Source organism: Eucyclogobius newberryi, unplaced genomic scaffold, assembly GCF_026437365.1.
Source record: "Eucyclogobius newberryi isolate DKJ021-1_F unplaced genomic scaffold, fEucNew1.0.hap1 SCAF_21, whole genome shotgun sequence".
Classification (NCBI taxonomy): Eukaryota; Metazoa; Chordata; class Actinopteri; order Gobiiformes; family Gobiidae; genus Eucyclogobius; species Eucyclogobius newberryi.
In genome coordinates, this window is record NW_027315846.1 from 8,304,174 (window position 1) to 8,331,596 (window position 27,423).

The 27,423-nt window shown below is 39.1% G+C and overlaps 3 protein-coding genes across 5 annotated transcripts; 2 read left to right on the forward strand and 1 right to left on the reverse strand.

Moving 5' to 3' along the window:
* Positions 1–511: 511 nt before the first annotated feature.
* Positions 512–5,080, reverse strand: yju2 (YJU2 splicing factor homolog). 2 transcript variants are annotated; one of them, XM_072458382.1, is made up of 9 exons: positions 4,871–5,080; positions 4,558–4,658; positions 4,101–4,245; positions 3,880–4,014; positions 3,367–3,548; positions 2,826–2,964; positions 2,425–2,587; positions 1,925–2,008; positions 512–527 (listed from the first exon to the last, which is right to left on the reverse strand). In XM_072458382.1, exons 1-8 carry the CDS (start codon positions 4,892–4,894, stop codon positions 1,932–1,934), a joined length of 966 nt encoding a protein of 321 aa, XP_072314483.1. In that variant the 5' UTR covers positions 4,895–5,080; the 3' UTR covers positions 512–527; positions 1,925–1,931. The 2 variants fall into 2 exon arrangements, with proteins under 2 accessions (XP_072314483.1, XP_072314481.1); XM_072458380.1 differs by lacking the exon at positions 512–527 and having other exon boundaries at positions 1,857–2,008.
* A 3,891-nt stretch (positions 5,081–8,971) lies between these two features.
* cart1 (cocaine- and amphetamine-regulated transcript 1) lies at positions 8,972–9,969 on the forward strand. Of its 2 annotated transcripts, none has more exons than XM_072458383.1 (3): positions 8,972–9,191; positions 9,385–9,465; positions 9,532–9,969. In XM_072458383.1, exons 1-3 carry the CDS (start codon positions 9,057–9,059, stop codon positions 9,670–9,672), a joined length of 357 nt encoding a protein of 118 aa, XP_072314484.1. In that variant the 5' UTR covers positions 8,972–9,056; the 3' UTR covers positions 9,673–9,969. The 2 variants fall into 2 exon arrangements, with proteins under 2 accessions (XP_072314484.1, XP_072314485.1); XM_072458384.1 differs by having other exon boundaries at positions 8,976–9,191; positions 9,565–9,969.
* Positions 9,970–10,241: 272 nt separating this feature from the next.
* LOC140371088 (microtubule-associated protein 1S-like) lies at positions 10,242–26,809 on the forward strand. Its single transcript, XM_072458385.1, has 10 exons — positions 10,242–10,439; positions 12,073–12,168; positions 15,795–15,877; positions 16,758–16,895; positions 18,633–19,119; positions 19,302–19,385; positions 19,959–22,162; positions 22,322–22,460; positions 23,416–23,633; positions 23,760–26,809. Exons 1-10 carry the CDS (start codon positions 10,268–10,270, stop codon positions 23,913–23,915), a joined length of 3,777 nt encoding a protein of 1,258 aa, XP_072314486.1. The 5' UTR covers positions 10,242–10,267; the 3' UTR covers positions 23,916–26,809.
* The last annotated feature ends 614 nt before the right edge of the window (positions 26,810–27,423 follow it).

Below are 27,423 nucleotides of genomic sequence, written 5' to 3' on the forward strand. Positions count from 1 at the left end.
GGCGAATATCAAACCAAGCCGTCTGCATTTCCGGGTTGGTGAGGGGGTCCAAGGTCTGGGTGATATTTCTAAACTATTATGTTAAGGGTGTTGTACAACCCTTATTATTATCAATTATACACTTAGGATAGACTACGAAATGTGAAAAAAAGCATGTTATGGCACCTTTAACAAACAAATGGAAAATACACACACAAAACCAAAGAAATAGAAAATTAAATGCTGATTAGGAAAGGCATAAAACATCAGTTATAACAATACACATACCAGTGGCTCATCAAAAAGAATACAGAAGTGAATACATTTCAAAAGCATTCAGCAAGGTCATATTAGACACAACCTGCACAAATATAGTCAGTTGAACCTGAAATTATGCGCTGAGCCTCAAATGGCTCCATGTAGCTGCCACACTCCGGAGGGGCAGTCTTTGGCTCCCAGCTCAGTTTAGGTCTGGGATCAGGGCGAGCGTCAAACGGATTGGAGTAATCTGTGTCTGCGTCTGATGCAGCAGGAGCGGATGGAATCACCTAAAGAGGGGGAAATATATCAATATTAAAAAAGGAGATCATGTTCCTGAATCTTCCTGATATTCAAATGTTTCATAATGATAATAGCAATATTATCTATTATTTTACAACTCCCAACTCTGTTATACGTATAAAGTGTAACCAAAACATACACTTCATCACAGAAAATACATAATAGGTATTACACATTTAAAGATTTTACTTGGCTATCAGTCATGAAGAATGTGCTGCTGTTGTGCGGATTTTTTAATGCCATTGAGTTCAATTCAAATTCTAAAAAATGGTTTGCAAATGACCTCACAAATAGAGCTCAAGCCGTTTCTGCTGATGGCAATCTGAATTGTCTTATCTTAATAAAGGTATTCCCAAAGGTTCTGTCCTTAGATCACTGTTATTTACAATTTACAGAAACTCAACTGGGCATAATCTAAAACACAGTAGCAGATGATACAATTCTGTATGCTAAGGAACCTTCTACTGCACAAGTGATTCAAAATTTTCAAGAGGATTTTCACTCAATCCAACAAAACTGTAATGAATTAAAATAAAACAAAATGTATGCTGTTCTCCAAAAGACACTGTTCTCCAAAAATATATGTCTATTAATATGCTTGATGGTAATATGATTGAACAAGTACACTACTACAAATACTTCTGAATTGATGATAAACTTTCCTCAGACAAGTTTTCCTCTTAATTGTAGAAAACAGTTAATCCAGGCTACATTTCTTTCAGTTCTAGATTATGGTGATAATATATACGTGCATTCTACAGCAACAGTGTTGAAACCTCTGAACTGTTTATCATTCAGCTCTGAGGTTCAGCTCTATGGTTGTGCTCTAAGGTTCATTACAGAAGGAAACAGAACTCACTGTCAATCATATTCTAAAGTAGGAAGCAATCATTGAATGCAAGAAGAGAACAGCACTGCCTTTTGTTTGTTTATAAGGCTCTAGTTGGCATTTTGCCCGATTATTTATCAAGTTTATTGCACATCAGGTCAAGTTGTCACTGTTTGAGGTCTCGGGACATTTTTATCTTACAATCCCATCGTATCAACACAGAGAAAGGAAAAAAAGGCTTTCATGTGGAACAAAACAGACTTTTAATGATTTTAAAGCACTGGTCAAGGACGACCTGCAGTTTTATATTATAAAGTTGTTTTATATTATTTATGTGCCGTTTTATAATGTTTTATATCATTTTATCTCATATTGTATGTGTAAATGTGTTTTTATTCATTTGTAATTATAATGAATGTTTTTAATATCCTATGTTTGTTGTTTATTTTGTGTTTTTTGTGTGTTTTACCCATGAAAAAGAGAATAAAAAAATTACAAGTTTTATTAATGAACATGGGACAGTTTTCAGATATTTATAGACAGAACACAACACACCATATTCTTATTCGCTGTCGCTGTCCGAGTACTGCACCAGCAAGCTCTGCGCGGACGACACGGTAGAAGCTGCCACTTCTGAATCTGCAAAACAAACAACATTCAAGCTTTAGATACAAAAGTGAGAAAGGTATAGTTAGATTATGCCATGACATTTTGCATGCCCGATACATTTAAATTAAGATAGAAAGCAGGAAATAATTCACTGGTAGAATTGAGTCCAGTTTATGATACACCCCAGTAATTATCAGGCCTATCCACAAAAACTACTTTAATTATGCATTATTCAGTCAGGTTTAAGATGTGTTAGTTAGTTGAACAAATTAAGCCACAAGATTATAATGCAGCAGGTCAATCCCTAACAAAATTGAATTTTCTGCTTGATATTTTTGGTGCCTTGTAGATAATGTTCTACAGGCCTCATCTATGTGAAATGTGGTTATAATGAGTGACAACTGTACATGACAAGAAGGAAAAGTGCATATGATGATGACGATTACCTGTGTGGGAGGCGGCAGCGCTTGCTTTTGATTCGCTGGGTTTGTGCACAGCTGTTGCCGGTTTCTTCCGTACGACCAGGGCCCCCAAAGATCCTTTCCCACGCAACGACCCTGCGCTCTTCCCCACGCTCTCCACCTTCTTAACCACTCCAGAGGTACTTTTCTGTAAAACCACAACATTTGTTTTTGTTAAGATGTGACTGAATGTGACTTGGAATAATATTACAATATATGAACTAATCCAAAAGCACCTATTTATGCGCACAGTTTAGCAAGACTAAATTGACTCACTACATTTTATTTTCTCTGTTTTAGCATTTTAGTATTTTCATTAACCATAGATAACTCCACAAACGTTCCTTACAGACAGCAATACCTTCAAAATATAGATCTAAAGTTACCTGTGCATCAGCGGACAGGAGGAGGTCTGTTGCTTTGAGGTCAGGCTCATCAGTCTTTGCGATTTTCCTTGGCTTTTCCTCGTCTGAATCCGATTCGGAATCTATTAGTCTTTTCACACGAGCACGATCCAACATTTCCCTAAAATAAAAAAAGACACAACATTGAATTTATAAAAAAATAAATCGTGTGTGGTGGTTCAGAGTACTACAATTAAATCCCTGCTGAGCCTTAAATGCAATAGTCATATTTCATAGGATTGAGACTAAATGTGGTTTTAGTAACAGTCATTTCTTCATTTTAACAGTGCTGATGACAGTAATGAATTCTAAAGTAGTCCATGAAATTCTCTTCATATTTTCACCACGCAGTTGCAACAAAAGTACATGTAAAGCCCAGGAGATTACAATTCAAGATAATACTGTGGGATTTATTATAATCTATAGTATTGTTACATTATGATGTACAACAGAAAAATCCTCTCCACATTGAAGAGATGTAAGATATAAGAGCATTAACTTCTAGACACGTTGAGCCACTTACTTGAGCTCTCTCTCGTCCTCCTCTTGCTCCCGTTGCTTATCTCTCCTCTCCTGTTCTCTGTACTTGTCAATCATCCCCTCAAAATCCACCAAAGCCTGTCTCTGGTTTAACTCTTTCAGCTCCTGGAGGTTCTCCAAAACCTCCATCTCCATCTTAGAGTCCTTTGTGCGGTTCTCCAACACCTGGCAAATGTTAGATTATGATTAGATTATGTTAGATATTATAGAATCAGCTCTATCATCTGTAACAGTAGCTCATCAATACAATACTAAATCAAGTGATCAAATTGACAATTAGGAAATCTCTAAAAATATAATTACTTATTCATATAGAAAATAATCATGATGATACTGATGATATTCTGTGATGATGTAATCCTTGTATCACTTTAGCAGTGTTTATTCCAGTGTTTCTCAAAAGGTGCACTGTAAACGGAAAAACTGAATTGCAAAACCTAATTGTCAAACAACTGCAATTACATTTTTTATTCATCCATGGAAATTGGGAACTGACCTTCATCGGGTTATTGAGCTCTTCGTCCTCCCTTTCCTGTACGACCCTCTTCTCTTCTTCCTCAATGAGCTTCTCCGCCTGAAAATTTCTCGTGGCCCCGTGCTCCATGGCGTAATCTGTGTTTTCTGGATCAGTCTGTTGAAAGAATAGTTCACGGTTAGATTACAATATCAAGGGACAATGTTATATCAGTAATTAGTGTTAGAGTTTCCGTCACACACCTTAAACGTGATCTCAGCGAGACAGCGAGTGCATTTGATATAGAAACGGAAAATAGGCAGCCCCATGTACAGCTCATTTTGAACTGTCTCTTTTCGAGCATTAAACTTCTTTCCCTTGTAAATGTATTCGCCGCATGTTTTACACCTGGAGACAAGAAAAATGCTTGATTAGTTATGCTAAATTATTGACAAAATGGCAACAAGGGCAGCAACTAACAATTATTTTAGAAGCCGACTCTATGTACATTGAAAGTTTTTAAATTACCTACATTTTTAACCAAATATGTGTCTAAATATGGTGACTGAAGGCTTCTAGACGGAACATTTGTTTATTCTTTTTGGTGTGTTTAGTCTGTATTGTCTGGATACACGATTATTCAGATTAATAGTTGCAGCCCTAAACGCGTAATTCTTCCAACTGTGAAGGTCACATAAATGTATTTATTGTGATAAATACCTCATATTAAACGGGGCCATCAGTCGGACCACATACTGTCGATCTTTGGGGAGTTTGAGTTTGGGGATTTTGGCAGGATCAAAGTCCGGAGGATAGTATTTCTGCGGAGGAAACAGAAAAGTTTTAACATGATGTACAAACAAACGGCTTAATCTACGTATTCATGCAATAGCCTTAAACCGAGAGCAAGCTAGCTAAACAAAACTATGATTCACTATTTAGTTTTTCTCGTCAAAAGAGTAAGCCATTTTAACTTGGCTGATAATAACAAAACAATGACAAAAACACAATGGACCAGATTCCGTTTACTTACGTTCAACACTTTTCTTTCAGACATGGTTGTTAGTTTTTAGATAATGGAAACCTAGGAGACAGAAAAGTAATAATTTAAGTTGCTAAACCGCGTCGCCAGCTAGCAAATTATCAGTTTACGACGTAAACTTCCGGTGTGTTCTTCTTTGTGAATGGCGCTGTGGCGCTGGTGCTTGAGCGGATGCTGCCTCTAGCGGACAAAGGACAATCTGCAAACAGAGGAGAACAGGCCTTCTTTTTTTTTATCTTTTTTTTTTATGGCGGTTGGTATCCATAAATTGTTACATTACCGCCACCTACTGTAGTCTTCAAAATATGTGTATAATATATGTAATGATATATGTATAATATATGTAACACAAACACACACACACACACACACATCTGGCATCTGATTCGTGTCAGCAAAATTGTTAAATTGAATAAATATAAAAGAAGGTTTTGTGATTTGAATGCATTTTTTTCCTGTTGTGTGAAGCACTTTGAATTGCCTTTTTTTTTCAGGTGTAGGCAGAAGCCAAGGCTTATTGTGCCTACCCTTCTCTCAAACTCTCACAAGTATCCTCCACAAGCATTCAAGGTATTATAACAAAGCTGCATTTTTCATTCTGCTAAATATTTTCCTATGATTGTTTCCTTAAAGATCCTTTTAAACAGAAATAAGGAAGTGGCATTTTTTCATTCATCGCAAACAATTGTTCCATAATTTAACTCCTTTACTTGACAAACAATGTTCCCTCAGCGTTGTTCTCACATAGGGTCTGTCAAACATACATGTTCCCCTTAAATTATATTTACTTTCCCTCTGGGTAAACTTTATCCTCAATGATTTAGGGATTTGATTACATTTAACTAAATACATAAATTTAGCAGTATACAGGTCTACCAAATCATAAAACTTTAAAAGCTTAGATTGAATGAACAAAGGGTGACTCGGCGAGTTATAAGATGCATGATTGATCAGTCTAATGGCCTTTTTTTGTAGAATGAAAATTGGTTTGGTTCTAGTTTTGTATGTGTTTCCCCAGATCTCAATACCATATGTTAGATATGGTGTAATGAGAGAACAGTAAAGTAAATATAAAGCATTTTTGTTCAAAATATACTGCAATTTGTATAAAATTGCAGTAGTTTTTGACACTTTTTTCAGAACATTTTGTATATGTGTTTTCCATGAAATTTTGCAATCTATGATCACTCCAAGAAACTTAATATAATTGACTCTTTCAATTTCATGACTATTTATTTTAATTTTGATATCATTATCTACATGTTTGTCACTGAATACCATACACTTAGTTTTATTCACGTTCAATGATAATTTATTTAAGGCAAACCAGTTGTTTAGTTTATGCAGTTCTCTCTCCATCACCTTCACCAACTCACTAAGATTTGGACCCGAGCAGTAAACTGTGGTATCGTCTGCAAACAAGATAAAATTAAGAGCATCAGATACTTTTTGGATATCATTAATATATAATAAAAATAATTTTGGGCCCAAAACAGAGCCTTGTGGCACCCCACAACTAATTCGCTGACAACTAGACTCTGCTCCCTTCAGATGAACATATTGGAATCGATCCGATAAGTAATTATTTAACCAAGAATTTGCTTTTCCCCTAAAGGCATATTTTTCCAATTTTTTTAATAAAATTGTGTGGTCAATTGTATCAAATGCTTTCTGTAAACCCAAAAATAAACCTATTGTATGGAGTTTTTGATCTAATGATCGGGGAAATATTTTCAACAAGATTAACAACTGCCATCGTTGTGGACCTGTGTGCTCTAAAACCAAACTGATGCTCATTTAACATATTGTTAACTTCAACATAGTTATCTAATCTTTTAACAAACAATTTCTCTAATATTTTTGAAAATTGATTTTACAAGTCAAATGTTTGTCACCGCCTTTGTATAAGAGAATAACCTTTGCTATTTTCATTTGGTTAGGAACAATTCCTGTTTTAAAAGATTGGTTACAGATGTGAGTAAATTGATTGACAATATGTTCCATGATATTATACTTATGTACGAATTGTGCTCTACAAATAAACTTGCCTTGCCTTATTTGGTTGATTGCCCTACATTTCCAGCCTTAACAGATCTCTCTGCCTCTGCAAAAGATATCTCTTTCTCTTTTTTTTAATTTCATCACTTTGTTCTCTACAGGTCTCCTTGGACAGAGAGTAGATTCAGTTTTATGATCTCCTTGACAGTGTAAACAGTTGGGTTCTACAGCCATCCCCAACCACAATTCATCACTGCACGACGTGTCTCCACAATATGCACACTTCCTATTCCCTCTACAAACCTCAGCGACATGGCTGTACTCTTGGCAACAGTAACACTGCAAAGGCTCTTTCTCAAATGGTCAGATTCTGTAACACACATGACCTAAATAAACTCTATCTGGCAGCTCTCCATACTGACGTACTCTCCTGCTTCTCCCCATTAACAAAACGCATCAGCCTCTTTACTCCACTCATCCACAACATACACAAATCTATCCACATTCAATTCCAATGCTACTCCACTAATCACTCCCTTTGTCTTTTGTCCAATGGGCTCCAGTCAAAAACACAAAAACACAAATATTCTTTTGGAACCAATCTTCAATGCTTTATCCCTCTGTTGTTTTGACTTGCATTCAATCACCACCATGCCAGTTCTAGTGACTTGACCCTCACTGAGCTCACATCTCCAACTTTACTTCCAACGACGCTCCCGAACCTCACGTTTCAAGTCCGTCCCTTTCTCTCTTTTAGAGTTTCGCTCCCTTCCTCACTTTCGAACTCCATTTCCGCCACCCTTTACTCCCGGGTTCCACACTGCTCATTAGCCCGGGGAACAGGCCAATGACCAAAACCCTATTTTTGGCATTAACAGGCTTGGACCAACACATAATCTTTAAAAGCAGCCTATTTTTGGTAAGGCCTAAATGTAGGTTGTAATGATATGTGCTAAACGCAAATTAAATAGAAATCCATCTAATATGAATTCAATACAATTGTTTACTATCAGTCTCTTTGTATTTTGTGTTGAGTGTTTTTTTTACTATTTATTTTTTAAACATAAAACACACACACACACACAAACACGCACGCACGCACGCACACACACACACACACACACACACACACACACACACACACACACACACACACACACTCGTTTAGCTTAAGGTGGTAGACTTGGGAAAATACTGCACAATGTTGCCTATAAACTGAAACCATGAATAATGCATACTTGATTACATTTGATTTATCTTTTTTATTATTCGTGCACACTTGTTTCTCTGGGATAATGTCTCTGAGTGAGAAGAGAAGACATGTGTAAACACAAAACCACAAGTGACAGTGTGGACACACAGGGAGACATCTGATCCCGTGGAGGCTAAGGTCACATCCACAAGAGGAAATTGGATGTTGGTAACAGCTTGGTGTCAATAGGGGTCAATGTGTCATCAGATTTGAGTCAAATTAAATGAAAACAGAACGTGATACATATTGTGAAAATATAATCATAAAATGCTATAGAAATCCGTGTCAGTTAATGGATTGAAGGAAAATAGTTTTTTTTTTTTTTTTTTTACAAAGTAAGTATTGCAACATTAACATCTGGAATGCAGACTAATACTGCTGCTACTAATACTGCTGTGTCTCAATTGAAGGTTTATTTGCATAATAATAAGAATCAGTATAGTTTTATTGCCATTGTCAGGGAACAAAATTCACAGGCTAGGAACTTGCTTTGGTGATTCTGTGCCCCATACAACAATGAACAATAATGAGGCAAAATATATCAAATAAGGCATGCATTCAAGAAAATAATAATAATATAAATAAATAATAATAGGATAAAATAAATAGGACTATACCGATTCTATATTTTGTGTGCGGATATAAGCAATTTCTATTCAGTGGCCGGGTCAGGGTACTCAAATAGACATTATTAAAAATATAAGTCAGATGCAAACACACCTCTGACACTGCGCTCTTCCTGTGGTCACCCTGTGGTCACCCTGAGATTAAAAGGTGTGGAGCAGTTTCACAAATACATTAATATTTCAGGACCAGACTGATGACAGCAGCGCTGTAAAGGGGGTATAAAGAGGGGTTTCTCTGGCCCATAGCCTTTAAAACTACCCCTTGACTTCAGTCGAACCCCGAGTGTCCGGTTTCAGCACCATGGTCAGCGCCACGACTCTCCTCCTCGCGGTCACCTGCTGCTGCTCGTACCTGTGGCTCGTGCGCACAGAGGACTCGTCTCTAGAAACGCGCTCCTTGGACTACACGATAAAAGCCCAACAGGAGAAAGACCTGGTAAGATATTATAAACCAATCATAGAATTCATCATAATGTTTTGAATCTGTTGAGCATGAGCGCTGGACTGTGGTGGCTTAGTCAGACCTCACTCACTGACCCAGTTTGATTCCAGCATGTATTAACTCTTATTTTGTCCATTTGTGGCGGTCTGAGTGATTGTTGATCAGTTACACAACTTCTTAATTACAGATTGATGCTTTGCAAGAAGTTTTGGAGAAGCTGCGAAGCAAAGACATGCCATCAGAGAAAAAACTTGGTTGGTTGCCATCAGTAAGTAAACAACTTAAAGACACGATGCTCATTTTTTTACTATGAAATATGTAAGAATAATGTTAGTTTCATGTGTTTTATCTTCCGCACCTTTTCCAGTGTGACGCAGGGGAGCCATGCGCCGTGCGTAAAGGCGCGCGGATCGGCACACTGTGCAGCTGCCCGCGGGGGACTGCGTGCAACTTCTATGTCCTCAAATGTTTGTGATGTAAAGGATAGAGTCATTTGCATTTTGTTTGTAACGAAAAATATGAGGTTACTTCCTTATTGTAAGAGATTTAAGAGGGCTCCTATTTTAATTTTTTTGTGATAAAAATGTGGGATATTGCGAGTTGTCAATAAACTGTGATAAAATAGAAAATATGTGTTAAATGTTGTAGATATGCATGCTATTTAAATGTAAAGATGCTGTAAGCAATGTTAAAAGATCGATTTGCATTATGCAGTGCAGTTTATATGCCTATAGGCCATTTGTATGACGAAAATAAACTTTTAAACACTGTATGCTTTCTATATTTTATGCGTGTTTATACCTAAAGACACGATGCTGACAACAATGAATTAAATATGTGCAGAAATTGAACATGGCATCCTCGCATTGCGCTATCACCTCGTGCCATCAATAATTCACGGGGCCCGCCACACACACACACACACACACACACACACACATAGCAGCCGGCACTATATCTCCAGCTCCTCTCATCTTCAAACGAGGCACTGTCAGATTTGCTGCTCCCTTGCTCTTTTTTTTTTCTTTTCTTCCTCCGATGACATCACATCCAAAGTGCGGCGTTTCAACATGGCGTCCGGTCGGGTGCTGCTGCCGGAGGAGAGGGAGGTTCAGCAGAAGGAGATCGCTCAGCTCGACTTTTGCCACCAAAAACACTCGCTGCTCATCGTCGTGGGGCGCAGCGGCGGCGAGCTTCAGGACCACGCAGCGGCGGGACAGCTCGGACAAGACATTGAACGCGGTAAGGCGGCGCGCATCGCATCACTTTGCTGCATTTATACGCACAATAACCCTAAAAATCTGCGTCAGTGTGTGCATTGTCCACACCGTTCCACACGCTGACCTCACTGCAGCGTTTATGTAATTATATGCGCGCACCGCACGCTGCTCCTGACCGGGGGATGCGTCAGCTGCCTGATATTTTTTCCCACACCACCACCATGCATGCAGTCATTCCCCTTGGGCTCGGTGCAATTATCAGCGGAGAGACTGGTGTTTTGTCTTTGTATCATGAGCACGCGCGTCAACAACCGGCCGCCAACACACAATACTCAGAAATCGAATTCATACCAGGGTTTGCGTGCAACCGGGACGCTCAAAGTCGAGCAGATGGTGAAGGTACATCGTGTCACGTTGGAGTGATTTATCTCACCGTGGGAAGTATTGTAAGTCTTTCATAATGTTTTCAAATGCAAGTGTATGGGAGACATTTGATCATCTTCAATGAATGGGATGCTTTAAATGCTTTCTAATGGTTTATTGATTAGTAGTTAAGGCTGCATCTCACATATTCAATAATTTAAAACATCTCACTGGGAGGAAGGCTATGTCTACTTTATAGGAAAATTTATTACAGCCACAGAATTGTCAATATCATTAAGCTTAAGTATCATAATTGTGATATGTGTGTGTTGTTGTGTAGTTTTGTCGCATGTGAACAAAAATTGGACAGTGGGAGACTGGGGGGGAAACCCATTCGTCCCTGACCTCACTGACTCGCCAATAGATGCCCAAAGGGACTAAATGCATGATGTAATTTGCAACCCTCACAACACCTGAAGTGATAAAGAAGAAAGATGTGGCATCACTTGATATAGACACTTGATAGATATGTTTAATGTCATATAGTGAAACATTCCAGGCAAAGCAATAACATCTCCACAAGCAGGTTACATAGTACGCCCTTATATCATACTACATCTCCTGTAAAGAGAATGTAAAATGATAAAGTAGCCCAATTCAAGTTTAAAGTAAAATATCATAAGGTGAAATGTTCTCAATATCACAAACAATCTCAGCACAGAAATATTGTGCGGTAAATTCTGGGGAATCCACAATCACAAGTGTTCGTATGAGCAGCTGCAGTCGTAAACAACCTATTATGTGCAATTTAAATCATAGATTCTCTCACAAACACAACATGCAGAACTAGAACATCTGAAAGCTTAAACAAAGCTGACAAATGACTGAAGAAATACAAAAACAGCAGTAATAATAGAAGTTGACTGCATCGACTTTCGCCTGTGCATCGGCCTTGTTTTGCAATGCTAAAAATATGTTTCCTATCTAGATTACAGCAGCAGGGTTCTTATCTGCTTTTGTGAACCGTGTCATTACATATATCATATAGTTCACACACACGTACAAGAAAAATCCCCTTTTAACTACTTGAGGGTATTTTCTATTATTATTTTTATCTTGCAATGTCATTGAAGCAGTTCAAATCCAACCTTTATTTCTCTTTTTTTTTTTAAAGAAAATGCAAATTAGTGTCTGTTTTTCCTTTTTATATATATATATAATTTGTATATTTGTGTTTTAAGAATGATTCCTTCAGGATGTAAAAAAAAAAAGATTGTGGGTCTATTTTGCAGGTCTTCGCTCTTGGGACGTAGACCTCAAAAGCTGTAACCTGAACCTCCACCTGCAGGAGTTCTTGTCCCACCACACAGCCTCATTCAAAGGTGCTGGTAAGTCTGAAACTATAGACTATAATCAACTAATTACCCTTTAGTGACCTTGAACTCACCAAATCACCATGGAAATGTGCCAGGAAGTGTCAGAGGAAGGAAAGTGAAGGCAGGATATTGTTTCAGACGGACCTTGAGTACCAGCAAACAATAGGGGCTGAACTATCACCTCTGAATGGGCGGGAGAAGTATTTTTGGATGTGAAAATCAAGCCTCTGTGGAAGCGGGATCTATTAAAACATGATATATAGTCAGCCAAGAATAACAACGTCACATGACATCGATATCCAGCCAATTCGAGATTCACAAAAAAATACATGTTGACATCTCTTACAATAGATGCACAATATGATTAGAACTGGTTGACTTTATGGTGTAAATCAGCTGTTCTCAAACTGTGGTATGTGTACAGCCAATGGTCTGCAGGCACCTCATCAGTTCCAATATTTACTTCATTCAGTGTACATTTTATTCATAATTTTGCTCTTCCTTAAGTAATTTGTGACACTGGTGTATTTCTACTGAAAGACGTGGCACCCTCTCGATGACTATTTTCGTGGCCTTTTTAACTACAACTGTTCTGCTTTCCTCTTTCTCTCTTTGTTCACAAGTCTCAAAAACATCACACAATTTAACAGCACAAACCGCTAAAATGTCCCCAAAACATCAGTTGATTAATTACTCTAAGTCGCTTCCATTTACCCCCCCCCCACATTAGCCTAGAGTATTACACGGGCAAATTATAATGTATTTGAAGTGCTGAACGATGCAGATTTTGTTAGCAACGGCGCCATGTTTTTGACAAGTGAGTGTAACCAGTGCCAGCGCTACACCTCCACAACAGCTTCCCAACAGGCCACAAAAACTCCCACTTGAAGGATTTTGGACATTGCAGTGACACGGAGAAAGCATAGCAGTTTTGTTTGTATTGAAGTTATTATATGGGCTATTTCTACTGCAGCGTTGCAAAATGACTCAAGACTTAATCTGCCTGTTTTTGTACTAATTGGAATGTATGTACTTTCTTGATTACTTACATAAATCTGACTCAAAATCATAACTTACCAGGAAAATGTCCAGAAGGGTGGCTTTTCCTGGTCTTGCTGTTATTGTCTGTGTCTGTATTTAAAACTGAACTTTTACGTTTCTAGTGGAGGTTCTAAAAAAGCAAAAAGATGCATGCAAACTACAGATCTTTATCAGAACTAGTAGGTATATTGAAGATAGTATATTAAAAAAAACACCCACCTCCTAGCTTCTTTAGGGTTGGTGACCGTGAACTTAAAGTAAGCCCAGCTCAAAACCTTCATGATATAGAGAAACTATAGTTACGTATTTGCAGGGCTGAGTGTTATGACAATATGTTTTTCCCTCATATCGATTGATTATGGTTTATTAAAAACTGAAAAAATGGCTTTTGTTCTTCATTTTCTTGACATAATAAAGTCAGACTCGTAAATATTTCCACCCAACAAAACAAACACATTTCTTCTTCTAAAGTCTGAACTCGGCACCAAACCACACACTTTTACCACAAAATAAATACATAAATAAATACATACATACATACATACAAACAGACAGACAGACAGACAAATATTGCACAGCTCTAGCTTTTAGGTCATCAAAATATTATAAGATCATCACCAATACCCAATCAAAAAGGGTATTGAGCAGTTTCCTTTGTGTTGAAATCAAATTTGAAATGTTTGTATTACTCGAAGCTTATACTAACTTAAATAAGATGAATTAACTGCTTGCAAAACAGAAGAGGCTGTTGCCGTAATAAATAATATTTTAGATGCAAACGATGTACGAGGCTTAACTGTATGTAAATCAGTCCAGTTTCTTTGTCAATGCTCGTGCAGTCTTCATTTGCAGAGAGTATTTTCCATGGGCTCAGACACTTCTCCCACTTCCTCCACTGGATTTGAGCCGGACATTGACTGAACCTGGCATCTCGTCCCCAGTGACTCTGACTCAGCTCTTTCCCTCTCTCGTATCCATTTAGGACAGCGCTGGGTAATTAAAGTGGAGCAAAGTTACGTTGACATCATGAACCTACACAATAAACAGAATCCTACGGCAATTAGTCAGGATGAAAAGCCAGAGATAAAGTGATACCAATATTAGCACCGATCTATCAACCGTCCACTTAGAAAACCGGTAGGAATTGATCGGTTTTGTTGCAGTTTAGGCTCTGTGTTCAGGGACGATAGATCGATTTCCAGCTCGACAATATGTTGAATGTCTTTCCCCACTCTATACCCAATTTCATGCTGCTTATTGTTCTGTCTTTCTCAATCTATGGACCAAAAGTATATATTTAAAAAAACAAAGGAAAAAAAATAAACGCAATTGACATAATAGTGCATCATTGTTCAATTGTGGCTTAAAATGATTTATTGATTAAGTTAAGATAAGATAAGATATTCCTTTATTGTCCCACATGGGGAAATTTCATTGGTGCAACGCAGGTATATACAGAGGTAGATACAGAAGAACAGATCACTTATAGGAAGTCTGAAAAACACTTTCCGTAGAAGATCTCCTATAAATAAATAAAAACTCCCATAGACAAATAAATAAATAAATACCATTGCATGTGATCACAACAGTAATTGCACATGAATATGTGTCACGACAGCACATAGATTGCACATGAATTTCACAGTAATTGCACATATGACAGAATTGCACATCAGTATTAGGTTAGGTCAGTATTGCGACGGGATAACGTGACGATCTCCGGGTAAGACGACTGTTCTCCGCAGTTTCATGAGTTCCTCCTTTTTGGAAACGCGGTACGGCGCCGGGGGGCGGGGCCGGAGCCGGGGGGCGGGGCCGGGGGACACAGAGCCAAGACACATCGCAACGACACGACGAAAACACTCAATCCAGCCGAATAAAGTCAAAACAAGTTAATTTAAAGCGATTCCAGTGCGTGTCCCGATCGTTCGTGAAGTTCCTCTTTCATATAAACGTGTATATAAACGTGTACCGACGACACGCCGTACTTTAGCGCGGCCGGAGGGCGCGGGGGGGGGCTGGTGGGCTCGCTCGGAGCTAGCTCACGTCACAACAACACAACGGACGCAACGAAAAACGCTCAAATCCAGCCGAAAAAAGTCAAAAAGAGTTGAATTAAAAAACTATTCCAGCGCGTGTCCCTATCGTACAGTAAAATAGAAAAAATATACTAACTATATTTACAAAATATAGGAGATAAAGCACAATAAGTGTGAGAAAGAAGAGAGAGCGTTTACACCGGGCTGCCAGCTGTACCAGCGCCTTATGAGGTAAAAAGCCTGTGTTTTTGATAGTTTTGCTGTGATTGATTTGGAAATGTTCTTTACATTCTGACCGAACCAATGCTGCACCTTGACTTGTAGACAGGTTGTATATAATGTCAAATGTCTTTTGTATTGTCACTTTTATCCCTCCTTTCTGCTCAGACGTGTCCCAATATCACAACTGTAAGATGTGATTTTCACTTTCCATAGGATTTCAATTCACACTGTCTGGCTGTCTGCCCATGTGCCCGACTTTAACCCACTTCCACTCCTCTGTTTCTCTGTCTCTTCCCTTTCTCTGTCTCTTCCCTTTCTCTGTCTCGCTGCCTCCAGGACACAAGTGTCTGCGCCACAGCTCCAAAAGTTTGGACATCCAAGTGCTGATCAGTCCCACACAAGAGCAGGTTCATACAGAAGTGAGAAAACTTATTATGAAAATGTTATATTCATATTTGAAACTACAATTCATATTCACAGGTTTCAATATCTTGTTTATAGGTGAGATTTTGAGCACTTTTAACCATTAATAAAATAGAATACTTGGAATAATTATTTGCCATGGCAACGGTGATATTTTACTATTCACCTATGGATTTTCTCCAAATATCAGTTTAAATTTTTTTTTTTATCCATGTGGTACTCTACACTTTTGGTATCTAGTTTAGATAAAATAATTGAATTCTGAATATTTTCTTGAAGTATATTTAATTTTTTTAGAATCACCCTATTATGTTTATTAGCAACTCAATTAGGAGTTAATATTGATTAAATTGAGGTAGGCATTATGGTTTACGCGGAGGTTCTGAAACTTTATCTTATGTCGATATCATTGCAATATACTACTCCACAAAATGGCACAAAACTTCCCCAAAACAATCCCCATGAAGACAAGCGGACGACTCCCCCAAACCAAGTATATCTGGCAACAAAAACACCTATAATTAAACAAATAAAAGACAGAAACATTTCTACCATAACCTGGAACTTTCCAGGCAATGTAATGACATTTACATGAAACAAGCAGGTGACGGACCCTGCTCCAGAAATGTTACATAGTACACCTATTGCAACTACCGTACTATTTTCACACTTGCAACCTTATTTCATACTCCAGTGTAACTTCTATATGTTTTTTTTCTTCTCTATTATGCATTTTTTGGCTGGTGCGACTTATAGTCCGGAAAATACGGTAACTAAAAATGGGTTGAAAATAGGACTAAACAAGAAACAGGGACTGAAGACTTACTTAAGCAAAAACGTTAATAAATCATGATCTGCACTTGCCCCTCTGTTCAGGTGTCCTCGCTGCTGTCCCGGGACTCGGCTCATAAACTCCTGATTTTGGCTGGTCAGAGTTTAGAGGAAAGTGGAGACCTGCTGTTTCACCAGGGACTGTTTTCTGCTCAACAGCTCAAACACATCCTCCAGCAACAGGTACAAAACGTTCATCTTTACCAATAAGACAGTTTAAAGGTGAACTGCCTAACATTTAAGGTGTTTCAAAGTACCTATCTGTTTCCCAATGACGCAAAGTACAAGAACAAGACAGCTAAAACTTCCCTTCAATTTAACCATTTAACTTACATAATATATTATACTTTGAACAGAGTTAGGATGCAGAAAGCAACAACAATAACAATAATAATAATAATTTCAAATAACAGCAATAATAATAATCATTAGTGGAAGTAGAGTGAAAGTTTCTACTATGTTAAAGTAAAGTGACTTCAATTTAATGCAGCGATTCACACTGCAAAACAACATGGCAACAAGCAGGTGGCGCACTCTCCACCAGAAAAGTTACGTAGTTCCCTTTTAGTTCAACCCCCATTACCAGACTCGTACTGACCAGTCTCCCACAAGCTTTTCTATTATGCATAATAATAATTGGCTTCACGCAAACATCCTGGTGACCATAGTTAGGCTGTCAGTTCGTTATTTTAACAAGTTTTATTTTTCATTGTGCAGAAAATGGGTTTCGCATATGTGCCAACAGTTTCAACATTTTTAAAAGCCAGAGTAAAGCATTATGGATTAATAGCATTAGTAGTGATTGCTCCACAGCTCAAAAGCAACCGCCCCAGAAATGTTTGTCTGACTCTTGGTATTTCCCGTCCATGAAACAGACAATGAAATCAAAGTGAGTGAGTGAGTGTTATTACTACCTTTTCCTGAAACACTGTTCAGATCCACAAAGGGGAAAGTGTTTTCTGTCTTTGGACAAAAGCAACCTTTACAATTATTTACAATTTTTGTCTTAAATGTGGATTAGACCGGCTGGAAACTGTTAATGAATAAGAGCATGTTTCTGCACTTTCACATTGGTTACGACAATACTATTCACATGTTAAGTGATTGTTTAAATATATATGCAGTCGCACTATTCACATACACCACATCAAAATTTGGACTAAGCTGGCACTGAACCTGGAACTAGACCCAAACTAGACAAAATTGTTGATTTTAATAACAGAAAGTTAGAAAAACAATTCAATCATCTTAAAAGACAATGGAAGTTTAATAAAAGACAATCAGATTATCCAACAACAACAGGACATTTGAATCCAATGTAGTTAGACCCTTTCGAGGAGAACCGCTGACAGTGAAGGACAGATTCCTTCCCATGGACGGACAGGCTGTAGATGTGCCCAGGGCTGACACGCATCCTTTTGCAGATAGAGTTCAACAGATAAAGTGTGGCTCATCCAAAATAAGGTGAAGGTCATCCAGGCAGGTGAGGGAAGAGGAGGTCCGGATCGAGGCATAACAAGTGCACGGTAATAATCAAGACCTATGAGCTACATACTGTACATATTAGGTCATGTTACAAATTTAGCAGACTGTAACTACTGAAGATTTAGAGCGATCTGGTGCAGAGAAGAAACGCAAAATAGCAGATAGTCAGGATAGTGTAAAGTAGTTGGTAAAGATATAAGAAAAAATGGTAAAAAAAAAAGTTAAATAGAAAGGAAATTGTGAGGAGTTGCCTGCACTCACTCAAAAACATTTTAATCAATGATGCCTAAAGATCACGTTGTCCATCCATCCATCCATCCATCCATCTTCTACCGCTTTATCCGGGGCCGGGTCGCGGGGGCAGCAGTCTAACCAGGGACTCCCAGACTTCCTCCTCCCCACGTTGTCAAATCAGTCTGAATATTTTGTCTTTAGTTCTTTGGTCGAGAGGGCTCCTGCTCCAACCTCCGCCTGACCCTAAGCTGCCCCAACATCGGCCACTGGAGGGAGACCTTACTGGAACTGCAGAGCCCGTACTCTCTCTACATTAACCCCCCGGAGCTGCACCCCACCATGGACGCTACGGGCGACTTCAACGCCCTCGTATCCAACACCGTCTCCCCCCTGTCCCCCTTCGAACTCCTGCCTCCCCCCTCCACCGTGGGCTTTCTCAAACTGTCCCGCCCCTGCTGCTACGTCTTTCCAGCGGGACGGGGCGACTGTGCCTTCTTTGCCGTCAACGGGTTCACGGTTCTGGTGGACGGGGGGTCGGAGTCGCAGGCCTGCTTCTGGAAGCTGGTGCGCCACTTGGATCGGGTGGACGCGCTCTTGTTGACGCACATCGGGACGGAGAACCTGCCGGGTGTCAACACGTTCCTGCAGAGAAAAGTGTCCGAGCTGGAGCTGAGGGCAGATGTGAAAGGTCAGGCACAAGTTTTTATAGTGTATTTGCAATTATTGATTGTGCTGGATTTTATTATTGATGATCGGGAGAGACTGTAATTAACATAACCTAAATAAACCATAAGAGGGAGCTATTTATATGTAAGAAAGCCCAATGATGATGTATTATTTAAACCTTTTCTGTGTTTTTTCTTTGAACAGAGGACTCATCCAAGAGGTTAATCTCCCCAGAGCTCGGCATTGTTTTCTTTAACGCCCCCAACAGGCTGCAACCAGAATTACACAGTGAGTCATCCTACTATTGTTATGTGCAATGTCTTTGTTCTGCTGGAGTAAAAAAACAACATTGTAATTTTGCAAAATAGTCAACACAAAGGACGCTCTTTATCTGCTCCCATGAGTCAGAACCCATTAGAATGCTACACAAACACTCGCTCGGCATAGTCACATGTACTGTTGGAATAAACATAGCTTTTGTCTATGTTTAATGTCTATAAAGTTTTAGATGAGTTGGATTATTAATTATCATTCTGTCTGATTTTCCCTATAACATTTGGCTAAACGAACCCCAATTCAAACTGAAAACTTTGGACTATATGTGCCTCAATCATTTTTTTCAGACGTCTTCTGTTTTACTGTTATTTTTTATCTCCTTTGCTCTTGTTCTGTTTTTTGTGTTTGTCGTTAAATGTTCTTAAAAGAAAATTAAAAACAAACAGACCCGCCACAATTGTAAATATCTACTTTTTCATTCATTCATTCACCTCGTATTCACCTCGTATCTGTTTATTCCATTTTAAAATCGACAGTACCTTTCATTATAACTTAAATTAAGCAAGACATTTCCCTGTCTTTCAGATATAGACAATGTACTGAAGAGCACACAACAAGGAGCTCTGACCGTGCAGCTCCTGAAGAAACTCGACATAAAACCACACCCTATGGTCCGCCCCAACACCGCCCCAATCGAACCGATGACCCTGTTCCAGAAGATGGGAGTGGGACAACTTGACCTCTTCATCATTTCCCCGAGCAAAAACAGCCAGGAGTACCAGACATTTATACAAAGCTGGCCCGACGCAGTTTCCTCAGCATCAAAATCTCTTCCACTTAGCGCATTGGCGTCAGTTTGTGCATTGCTGGTTTGGCACCCCGCATGCCCCCAAGAAAAAGTAGTTCGAGTTTTGTTTCCTGGTGTCACTCCACAGGCAAAACTAATACAAGGACTTGAAAAACTGAAAGGATTGGCGTGTTTGCAGAAGGCTAGTGTAACCACCGGAGACTTAGAGCGATCTGGTGCGGAGAAGAAAAGCAACAGGGCAGATAGTCAGGATAGTGTAAAGTCAGTCGGTAACGATATAAGAAAAATCGTCAAAACAGTCAAAGAGGACGCAAAGGAGAAAGGGAAAGTAATGAATGGGGTGGATAAGACTAAAAAGGAGACCAAGAAGACAGATAAAAATACATTGAAGAAAAAAGATGTTAAGGGCAAAGAGGAGAGTAAAGAGGAAAATAATGTGATTGGGAAAAAGGATTTGGCTAAACCTAAAACAGACAACAAAACAAAACTCAAAAAAGACGCAAAAAATGACTCAAAAACGTCTGCTAAGGGTAAAAAAACATCTGGTAAAGACGTGAGTGGTGTGGTCAAAAAGATAGAAACTTCAGTGTCAAATAAAAATGCAACAAAACAAGACGTTTCAAAAGTGAAGATTACACAAGAGAAAAATGAACACGTTGATGAAGTTGAGCAGCAGCCGTCTTGTTCCAAAATTTCAACACCAGAAGACATGACGGAGGAGTTTCGCAAGCTAAGAGAGGAAACCGAAAGAGAGGCAGTGCAGGAAACGGCCACGTGGTCAGAAAATGAACCGAGCAACCACGTTGAAGATGTCGCAAGTGCAAAGGAAAAAATGGCAAATTGTGTCAAAAGAGAGAAGAGCGAAGATCTCGTCAAACCCGCGAAAGTCGCCGGATTTCCATGCCCACTTAAAAACGAGCCGATCGTTCCGCAAGATTTAACCCCGACAGAGTATACTTTGCTGGATGGGGCATTACAACACAGCCCCCAGTCTAAATCTTCACCTGAAACCAACCAGGCCCCAGTCAGTCAGGAAGAGGCCACAGTAGAGAACACATCGTCTGGATCGAGGCCCAACAGCGCGGGACATACGCCTTACTGTTTGTCCCCTGACGATGTTTGGGGAACTCGGCCCGGGCTCGCTCGAATTCAAACGGGGCGCGTCGAGTCCAGCGATGGCGGCGAGGGGAACGGTTCGGCGAAAGAGCAAAGCGAAAAACCGAAAATTAACAAAGAGAGGCATTTGAGTTTTCTAACATTGGGGACTTTGAAAGAGAATCCGTCTGATCCTTCTCCATCTTTAACCACCACCACCACCACCACGACAACGCACTCCATGCCGGCCGAAGTCAGCTCCCCGCAGTCTACGGAAGTGGACGAGTCGCTGTCCATGTCGTTCGAGCAAGGTCTGAGCCAGAAAGAGGGGGACGATTCAGTCACGCATCACTCGAATTCAAACAGTGGCCATTTTGTCGCTTTGCCCTTGCAGATGAAGAAGCCGCCGCGACCTGTGGGTTCGGAAACGTCCCGTGCGCCGAATTCGCTTCACTTAGAGACGTCGCCCCATGATGTTGATTTATGTTTGGTTTCGCCTTGTGAGTTCAAGCATTGCAAAGCGCCTGACTCCGCCTCCAACAGTGAGCCATCCAAGGGGGGAAGCCATCAGCATAGCAACAACAATAACCACAAAGACGCCTCGCCGAGTGAATCGAATGCTCTGGTCGGAATGGAGGACTGCCCCTCCACCACGGCGGATGGTGTTTTAGATTCGGACGACGACGATTCGTGTAGCGAGCCGTCGAACTCTCCGCGTGATGTTCGCCCTGGGCAGTCCCTCCCCCCGGACCCACTCCCCGCCCCGCTGAGGGATAGTCCACCTCTGCCCCCCCATCCAGAAACTACAATGCCCATCCCACAGTCTGAGTCGGATGCCCAGGCCAAAAGAGCGAAAGCGGGAAGCATGAAGGGGAAAAAGTCAGCGGTGAGTTTTAAATAGGGATCTCTGTCATCGCTTGTCCCATACAAAACCTACAAATTATGATAAAATCAATTTGACGTCATATCAGTATTTAAAAATTTTAATAAAACATGATTATTTAATTAATTGTCTAGGCTTTTAAATGCATTTTGTGGCCCGCAGGTGATGGAGGGTTTGCAGAGATCCAGTTCAGGAAAAAGACAAAACCAAAGTGGAGCAAAGGGATCAAAGGAGAACTTATCCTCTGCTCGGACTCCATCCTCCAGCCCCAAAACAGCAGCCAAATCTTCACCCAATCCAGGTCTAATGTTTAATCAAATATATGATTCATTTTGCACGCACGCTCAAACACAACATCTATCTATCTACATATCTATTGGAGGAACATTCAATTATTCAAATGAGCGCAAATGTTAAGGTGCTAAATGGTCATCATCATTGCACCGAAATCTGTTGCTTAGATCCACGTTTTAAACGTATAAGCAACAAGAAATGTGAGAATAGGGCTGTAGCTTCAAAATACTGTTGTAGACAGTAAATTACAGTAGCCTGAGAGTTCCAAAAAGAGAGAGTTAAAAAAAGAGGTATGAGACTGGACGTCTTATGCAGGAGAAGTGTATTTACCATAGATATACAGGACCCAGAAACTTGCACGCTCAACATGTTGTGGTATTGTCCATTCGAGCCTGACTGCTGCTAAGGGAGTATTATAACCTCTGCTAATGTCAGTCAGATAACAAGGACTGAGCCAGATGTGTCCTTGGTACAGAAGGGGAATTATAATGGGCCCACGTTATGTTGTCTATTATTATAACATAACAGGCTTTTTGAGAGTTCTTCTCACCTCCAGGCCTTGGGTAAACAGGATCCTTATACCCACCCAGTCATACAGAAAACTGTTGATGCAAAGGCATGTCTTTGTGAGCTGTGTGCATGGCTTTATTTAGTTTAGCCTTTATTCGAAGGGAGCATGTTCAGAAACATTAACAGAGATTATAGCTAAAGAGATCTGTAGTAACTTAACATGAGTCCTATGGACAATGTCGACTACATTTGATCACTCCCGGATGAATGAGGGATTACACCGACTTTTTTTCTATGTTTTCTGTTATAATACATTACATGCAAGTCAACACAGAGGAGAGGTCAACATTTGCTCTGTGGACAGTAAACTAAATGATTAAGTCAGAACTACATTGTTGTAAATAGTATGACTTAAACTAACATTGTCTTCCTTTGTGTATTTGCTCTTGCAGTTCCAAAGCCTGCCTCTGGGGGTGATGTGAGTGTGTACGTAGACCTGGCTTATATCCCATCAGGACCGTCCACCTCCACGGTCACTGTGGACTTCTTCAGGTGCGTCCGCTCTTCATGTTACATCATCAGCGGAGACGCACCGGAGAAGGAGGAGCTTATGAGGCAAACGCTCGACGCTTTACTGGATGGAAAAGGCTCCTGGTGTGACACTATGCAGGTAAATACTCATGTCGGCTGCACTGAAAGATCTTAGAACATTTGGAAAGGAAACCAATTTGCCAATGCACATATTCATTTAGTATTATAATCATATATCTAATACTCCATTTTGTGTTTTTGTAAGGTGACAGTGATCCCCACGTTCGAGTCGGGAGCCATGCAGGAGTGGTACCAGCAGACTCTGGACCGACAGAGGGGCCTGAACATCACTGTCCTGGGGGCCAACAGCACCGTGGCCATGCAGGACGAGACCTTCCCCGCCTGCAAGATCGAGTTCTGAGGAAAACATAAGAGCAAAGACAAAAAACAGACATGCTGAAGCGCTTTCAATAGGTCTAGAATAACACTGAATGAGGCTAAAGTTTAAAATTAAACAGGGCAGGTCAAATTCTCCATAGTACAATACTGAGCCATACTAACAAAACTGATCGGGTTCAGTGTAATATTGGCCCCTGTCCTCCATCTGGAATTCTTAAATGTGAATGTAATCTGTTGAGAAGGGACCACGCAAAATGTTGAATCATTAACTTGCAGATTTTGACGTGTGGTTTGATAAAAATAGCAGGATGATGGACCTTAAAAAATGACAAATATTGAAAATGCCTGAATGTGAAAAGACTCAAAAACCTCTGCACTTCTGGACTGTGTTTATCCACTCTATCCTCCCACTGACACCCACTGTGTAACTGAATGCATCTCTTTGTGGGGAAATAGATCCTTTGACTTGTTGTTAAGAGAAATACAGTGTAGTAGAAAAAGCATGTGCAAAACTGACTTGAACAGACAAGCTTAAAACACTTATGAATTTGCTTTATTCAATATGTTGGATTTGTAATATTTTGTGAACACATTTCAAGCAAAGCACTAACTTATATCATCATACATTTTGGCAAATTCATGTATAAGTCATTGATTTCACACAAAATGAAATATTTTACGTGGTCGTTTATTTAATGCTGAGGATAAACACGTGTTCTTATGGCGGTGCAAAGCAAAAATAAAGATCAGAAAAGCCATCTTGACATAAAAACCTGTGCGTTAAATATAACTGCATGTAAATCACAGTCGAGAGCAGAGGCAATTTATATCATGATAAAGAACAACAGCAGGAACTGAATCTGAATCGCATTCTGTTCTTTGAATCTATGAAAATTAAACTATATTCTAATTTAGGCACTCCAAAAAATAACTTCAAGCATGTATTAAAATGACTCAACCTCAGAATAATAATCTTGTTTTTAAAAGTTTGGTTAGTTTAGTTTTTGCTCAGAGTTATTTACTCAAATTATTATATTGTGGCATTTCCAACTGTGTGAAAAATGTGCAAATGGGATGGATAATAAAATATATCTTATTCATTTGAAATTTGACACATATTACCTGGAAATAGGAATTCAGTGCAATGAAACTATTAGGTCAATTTGAGTTTTAGCAGGTTCAACCAAACATTCCATATGTAAAAAAAGTCAAAAACATCCAGCCATCGAGTGAACAGTTTAAACGTTTAATATGTTTTACTCTTTGGACAGTTACATACAGAACAAGTTCCTGTCTGCAACGCCCCAATGGCCCAGTTTATCAAGCGAATAAGGAAGAAGCTGATTGGTTATCTTGCTCTCCTACGTGACCTTGAATCTGTGCTCTTCTTATCTGTGTAAGAAATGCAACAGAGCTGGACACTATGCCATTTATGTCTTGAATAACAAGGACATTCAGTAGGTATTTTTCAATCATTTCCATCGTTACAAAATACATGAATAATATAAATGACAATACAATTTTTTTGATTCTAGTAAATAAACCTAATCCAATCAATACCACTCAAGACGGAACAAAAACACCTAGAACCAACCACGTAGCGGACCCTGCATCTTTAAGATTAATATTCCACCTTCAAAGTCATTTAAACAAATCTAAATTGCTTTTTTTTGCAGTGTGATGTGATGTAAATAATGTTCAATAATTTCAATCCATTTTTAACAAGAGCCTTATACAAAATGTCTCTAACTGTGTTCAGCTGTCGTGTGGTGAGCTTTGAAAAAGTCTTGTGGCTCCGTCAAACCTGCACTTTACACGGCTGTAAAATGTAACGCAAATGGTTTCTCAGTGGTTCAAGTGGATTAACAGTTTAGTGTTGGTTTCTGAATGTCCAAAAGGCAAATTAGCTTCTTCTTAACACGAACGGTCCAGCAATTGTAATGTATTTCAACAGCAAATGTTTCAGCCAAATATGTCGTACTTCTTGGAAATGTTTATTTAAGTTGTAGATCTTGCCATGCACTGTAATATACGTTATATAAATATAGAGGGTGATGTTATGTATGTAAATAAGTATATGGCGGCCTCAGATCAAAATGTGATGGATGCAACATGGAGAGAAATATTGAGAAATCTTAAGAAGTTTGATTGTGTTTGTCAGATTATCATAACAACCAGCAATGTTTAACCCAGGAATGTCCAACAACCAAAATACTTTCATCTTTTCCTATGTGTTGTCATTGTTTTAAAACTTTCACCAAGCTGACATTTTTTTTCCACAATTCGGCACAATATTATGACCAGCGGGCGAACAGAAAAATAGTATACAATTCTTATAAAAACTCTTATAATCCGCAACACACGAATTATGGTTTTGGAGACTGTCAGACCACAATAACCAATCAATCACAGCTCGATGGTTTCACTATATTCAATCATTTAGAACGTATAAATCACTAAATCAGTAGTCGTCATAATGTTACGCTGATCGGTTTATGTTATGTATTTTCCACTTTCCATTTCGTGTTTTCAAACCAACAAATAGACAACAATTACATCCGAAACTGAGACCTTTAAGCCTTGTAATGTATATGCATTTTCCACTTTTAATTATTCTAGAACACTCTTCTTCATTCTCTCACCAACATTGTTAACCACAAGACACACTTTCTTTACTTGATACTTAAAAACTTGAAGCTTGAATTTGACCCCACTATGATAGCCTTTGTGTATGTGCCCCGCATGTGTCAAATGTTTACTCTGTGTTGTTCATTCATGATATTCATGAACTTAAGATGGGAGAGGGAGACTGGGATACACAAGTGATTATTGGAAAATTGACTAAATGTCTTCTTTTCACTTTGTAATTTTCCCTGCTGTCATTTTGGGATGTCTGAATAAAGAAAGTGCATATCACTGCTGTGTAAAAAGTCAATATTTAACAGCTTCACAATGTCATTTCCTATGATCAGTTGGATCAGCTATAACCAGGATCAGACTATTTGGTTTTTGTCCAGCCAATTTAATTTAACTAGCCACAAAAAGGCAGGGAATCAGGAAATACATGTACTTCTCCATGTGTTTTACTTTCACTTAAGATTAGTTTCATAATGACTTGGGTCCAAACAATATACATTAATCAATCACATAAATAATCTACAAAAGGTCTTGGTATTTTAACACTCTTAGAATGGGCGACTCATGTTATACATAGTTATCTACAGTTAGAATAATAACAACATTAGATAACAACAAATTATACAATGTAAAGACTATTCTGGACATTACACAGTTGTGCAACAAAGTCAGGCTTGGTGTATTTGCAGACGGGGCTGGACAGGACACTCCTTAGTCACAAACACTTTCACTTTTGTTCTGACTTGTTCTGACTCAAACAGTCAGAGCAGCAGCAGCAGCAGATCGGGACGAGCACTCACAGGTAAATCTGTTTTATGATTTTAACTTTTACCAACACAAGATCAAATTATCACTTTGTATAAAAATGTTCTTGTTCTTGTCGTGGGAGACTA

What these genes read in the sequence shown, in the direction of transcription:
- yju2 (XM_072458382.1), bottom strand. Translation starts at nt 4,894, where the DNA reads ATGTCTGAAAGAAAAGTGTTGAAC. An exon ending in TCGCTGAGATCACGTTTAAG is followed by an intron (nt 4,015 to 4,100) that starts GTGTGTGACGGA and finishes TTCTTTCAACAG; the next exon opens with ACTGATCCAGAAAACACAGA. An exon ending in TCCTGTCCGCTGATGCACAG is followed by an intron (nt 2,588 to 2,825) that starts GTAACTTTAGAT and finishes GTGGTTTTACAG; the next exon opens with AAAAGTACCTCTGGAGTGGT.
- cart1 (XM_072458383.1), top strand. Translation starts at nt 9,057, where the DNA reads ATGGTCAGCGCCACGACTCTCCTCCTCGCGGTCACCTGCTGCTGCTCG. An exon ending in CCCAACAGGAGAAAGACCTG is followed by an intron (nt 9,192 to 9,384) that starts GTAAGATATTAT and finishes TCTTAATTACAG; the next exon opens with ATTGATGCTTTGCAAGAAGT. An exon ending in AACTTGGTTGGTTGCCATCA is followed by an intron (nt 9,466 to 9,531) that starts GTAAGTAAACAA and finishes GAATAATGTTAG; the next exon opens with TTTCATGTGTTTTATCTTCC.
- LOC140371088 (XM_072458385.1), top strand. Translation starts at nt 10,268, where the DNA reads ATGGCGTCCGGTCGGGTGCTGCTGCCGGAGGAGAGGGAGGTTCAGCAG. An exon ending in GCTGAGGGCAGATGTGAAAG is followed by an intron (nt 19,120 to 19,301) that starts GTCAGGCACAAG and finishes TTCTTTGAACAG; the next exon opens with AGGACTCATCCAAGAGGTTA. An exon ending in TGAAGGGGAAAAAGTCAGCG is followed by an intron (nt 22,163 to 22,321) that starts GTGAGTTTTAAA and finishes TGTGGCCCGCAG; the next exon opens with GTGATGGAGGGTTTGCAGAG.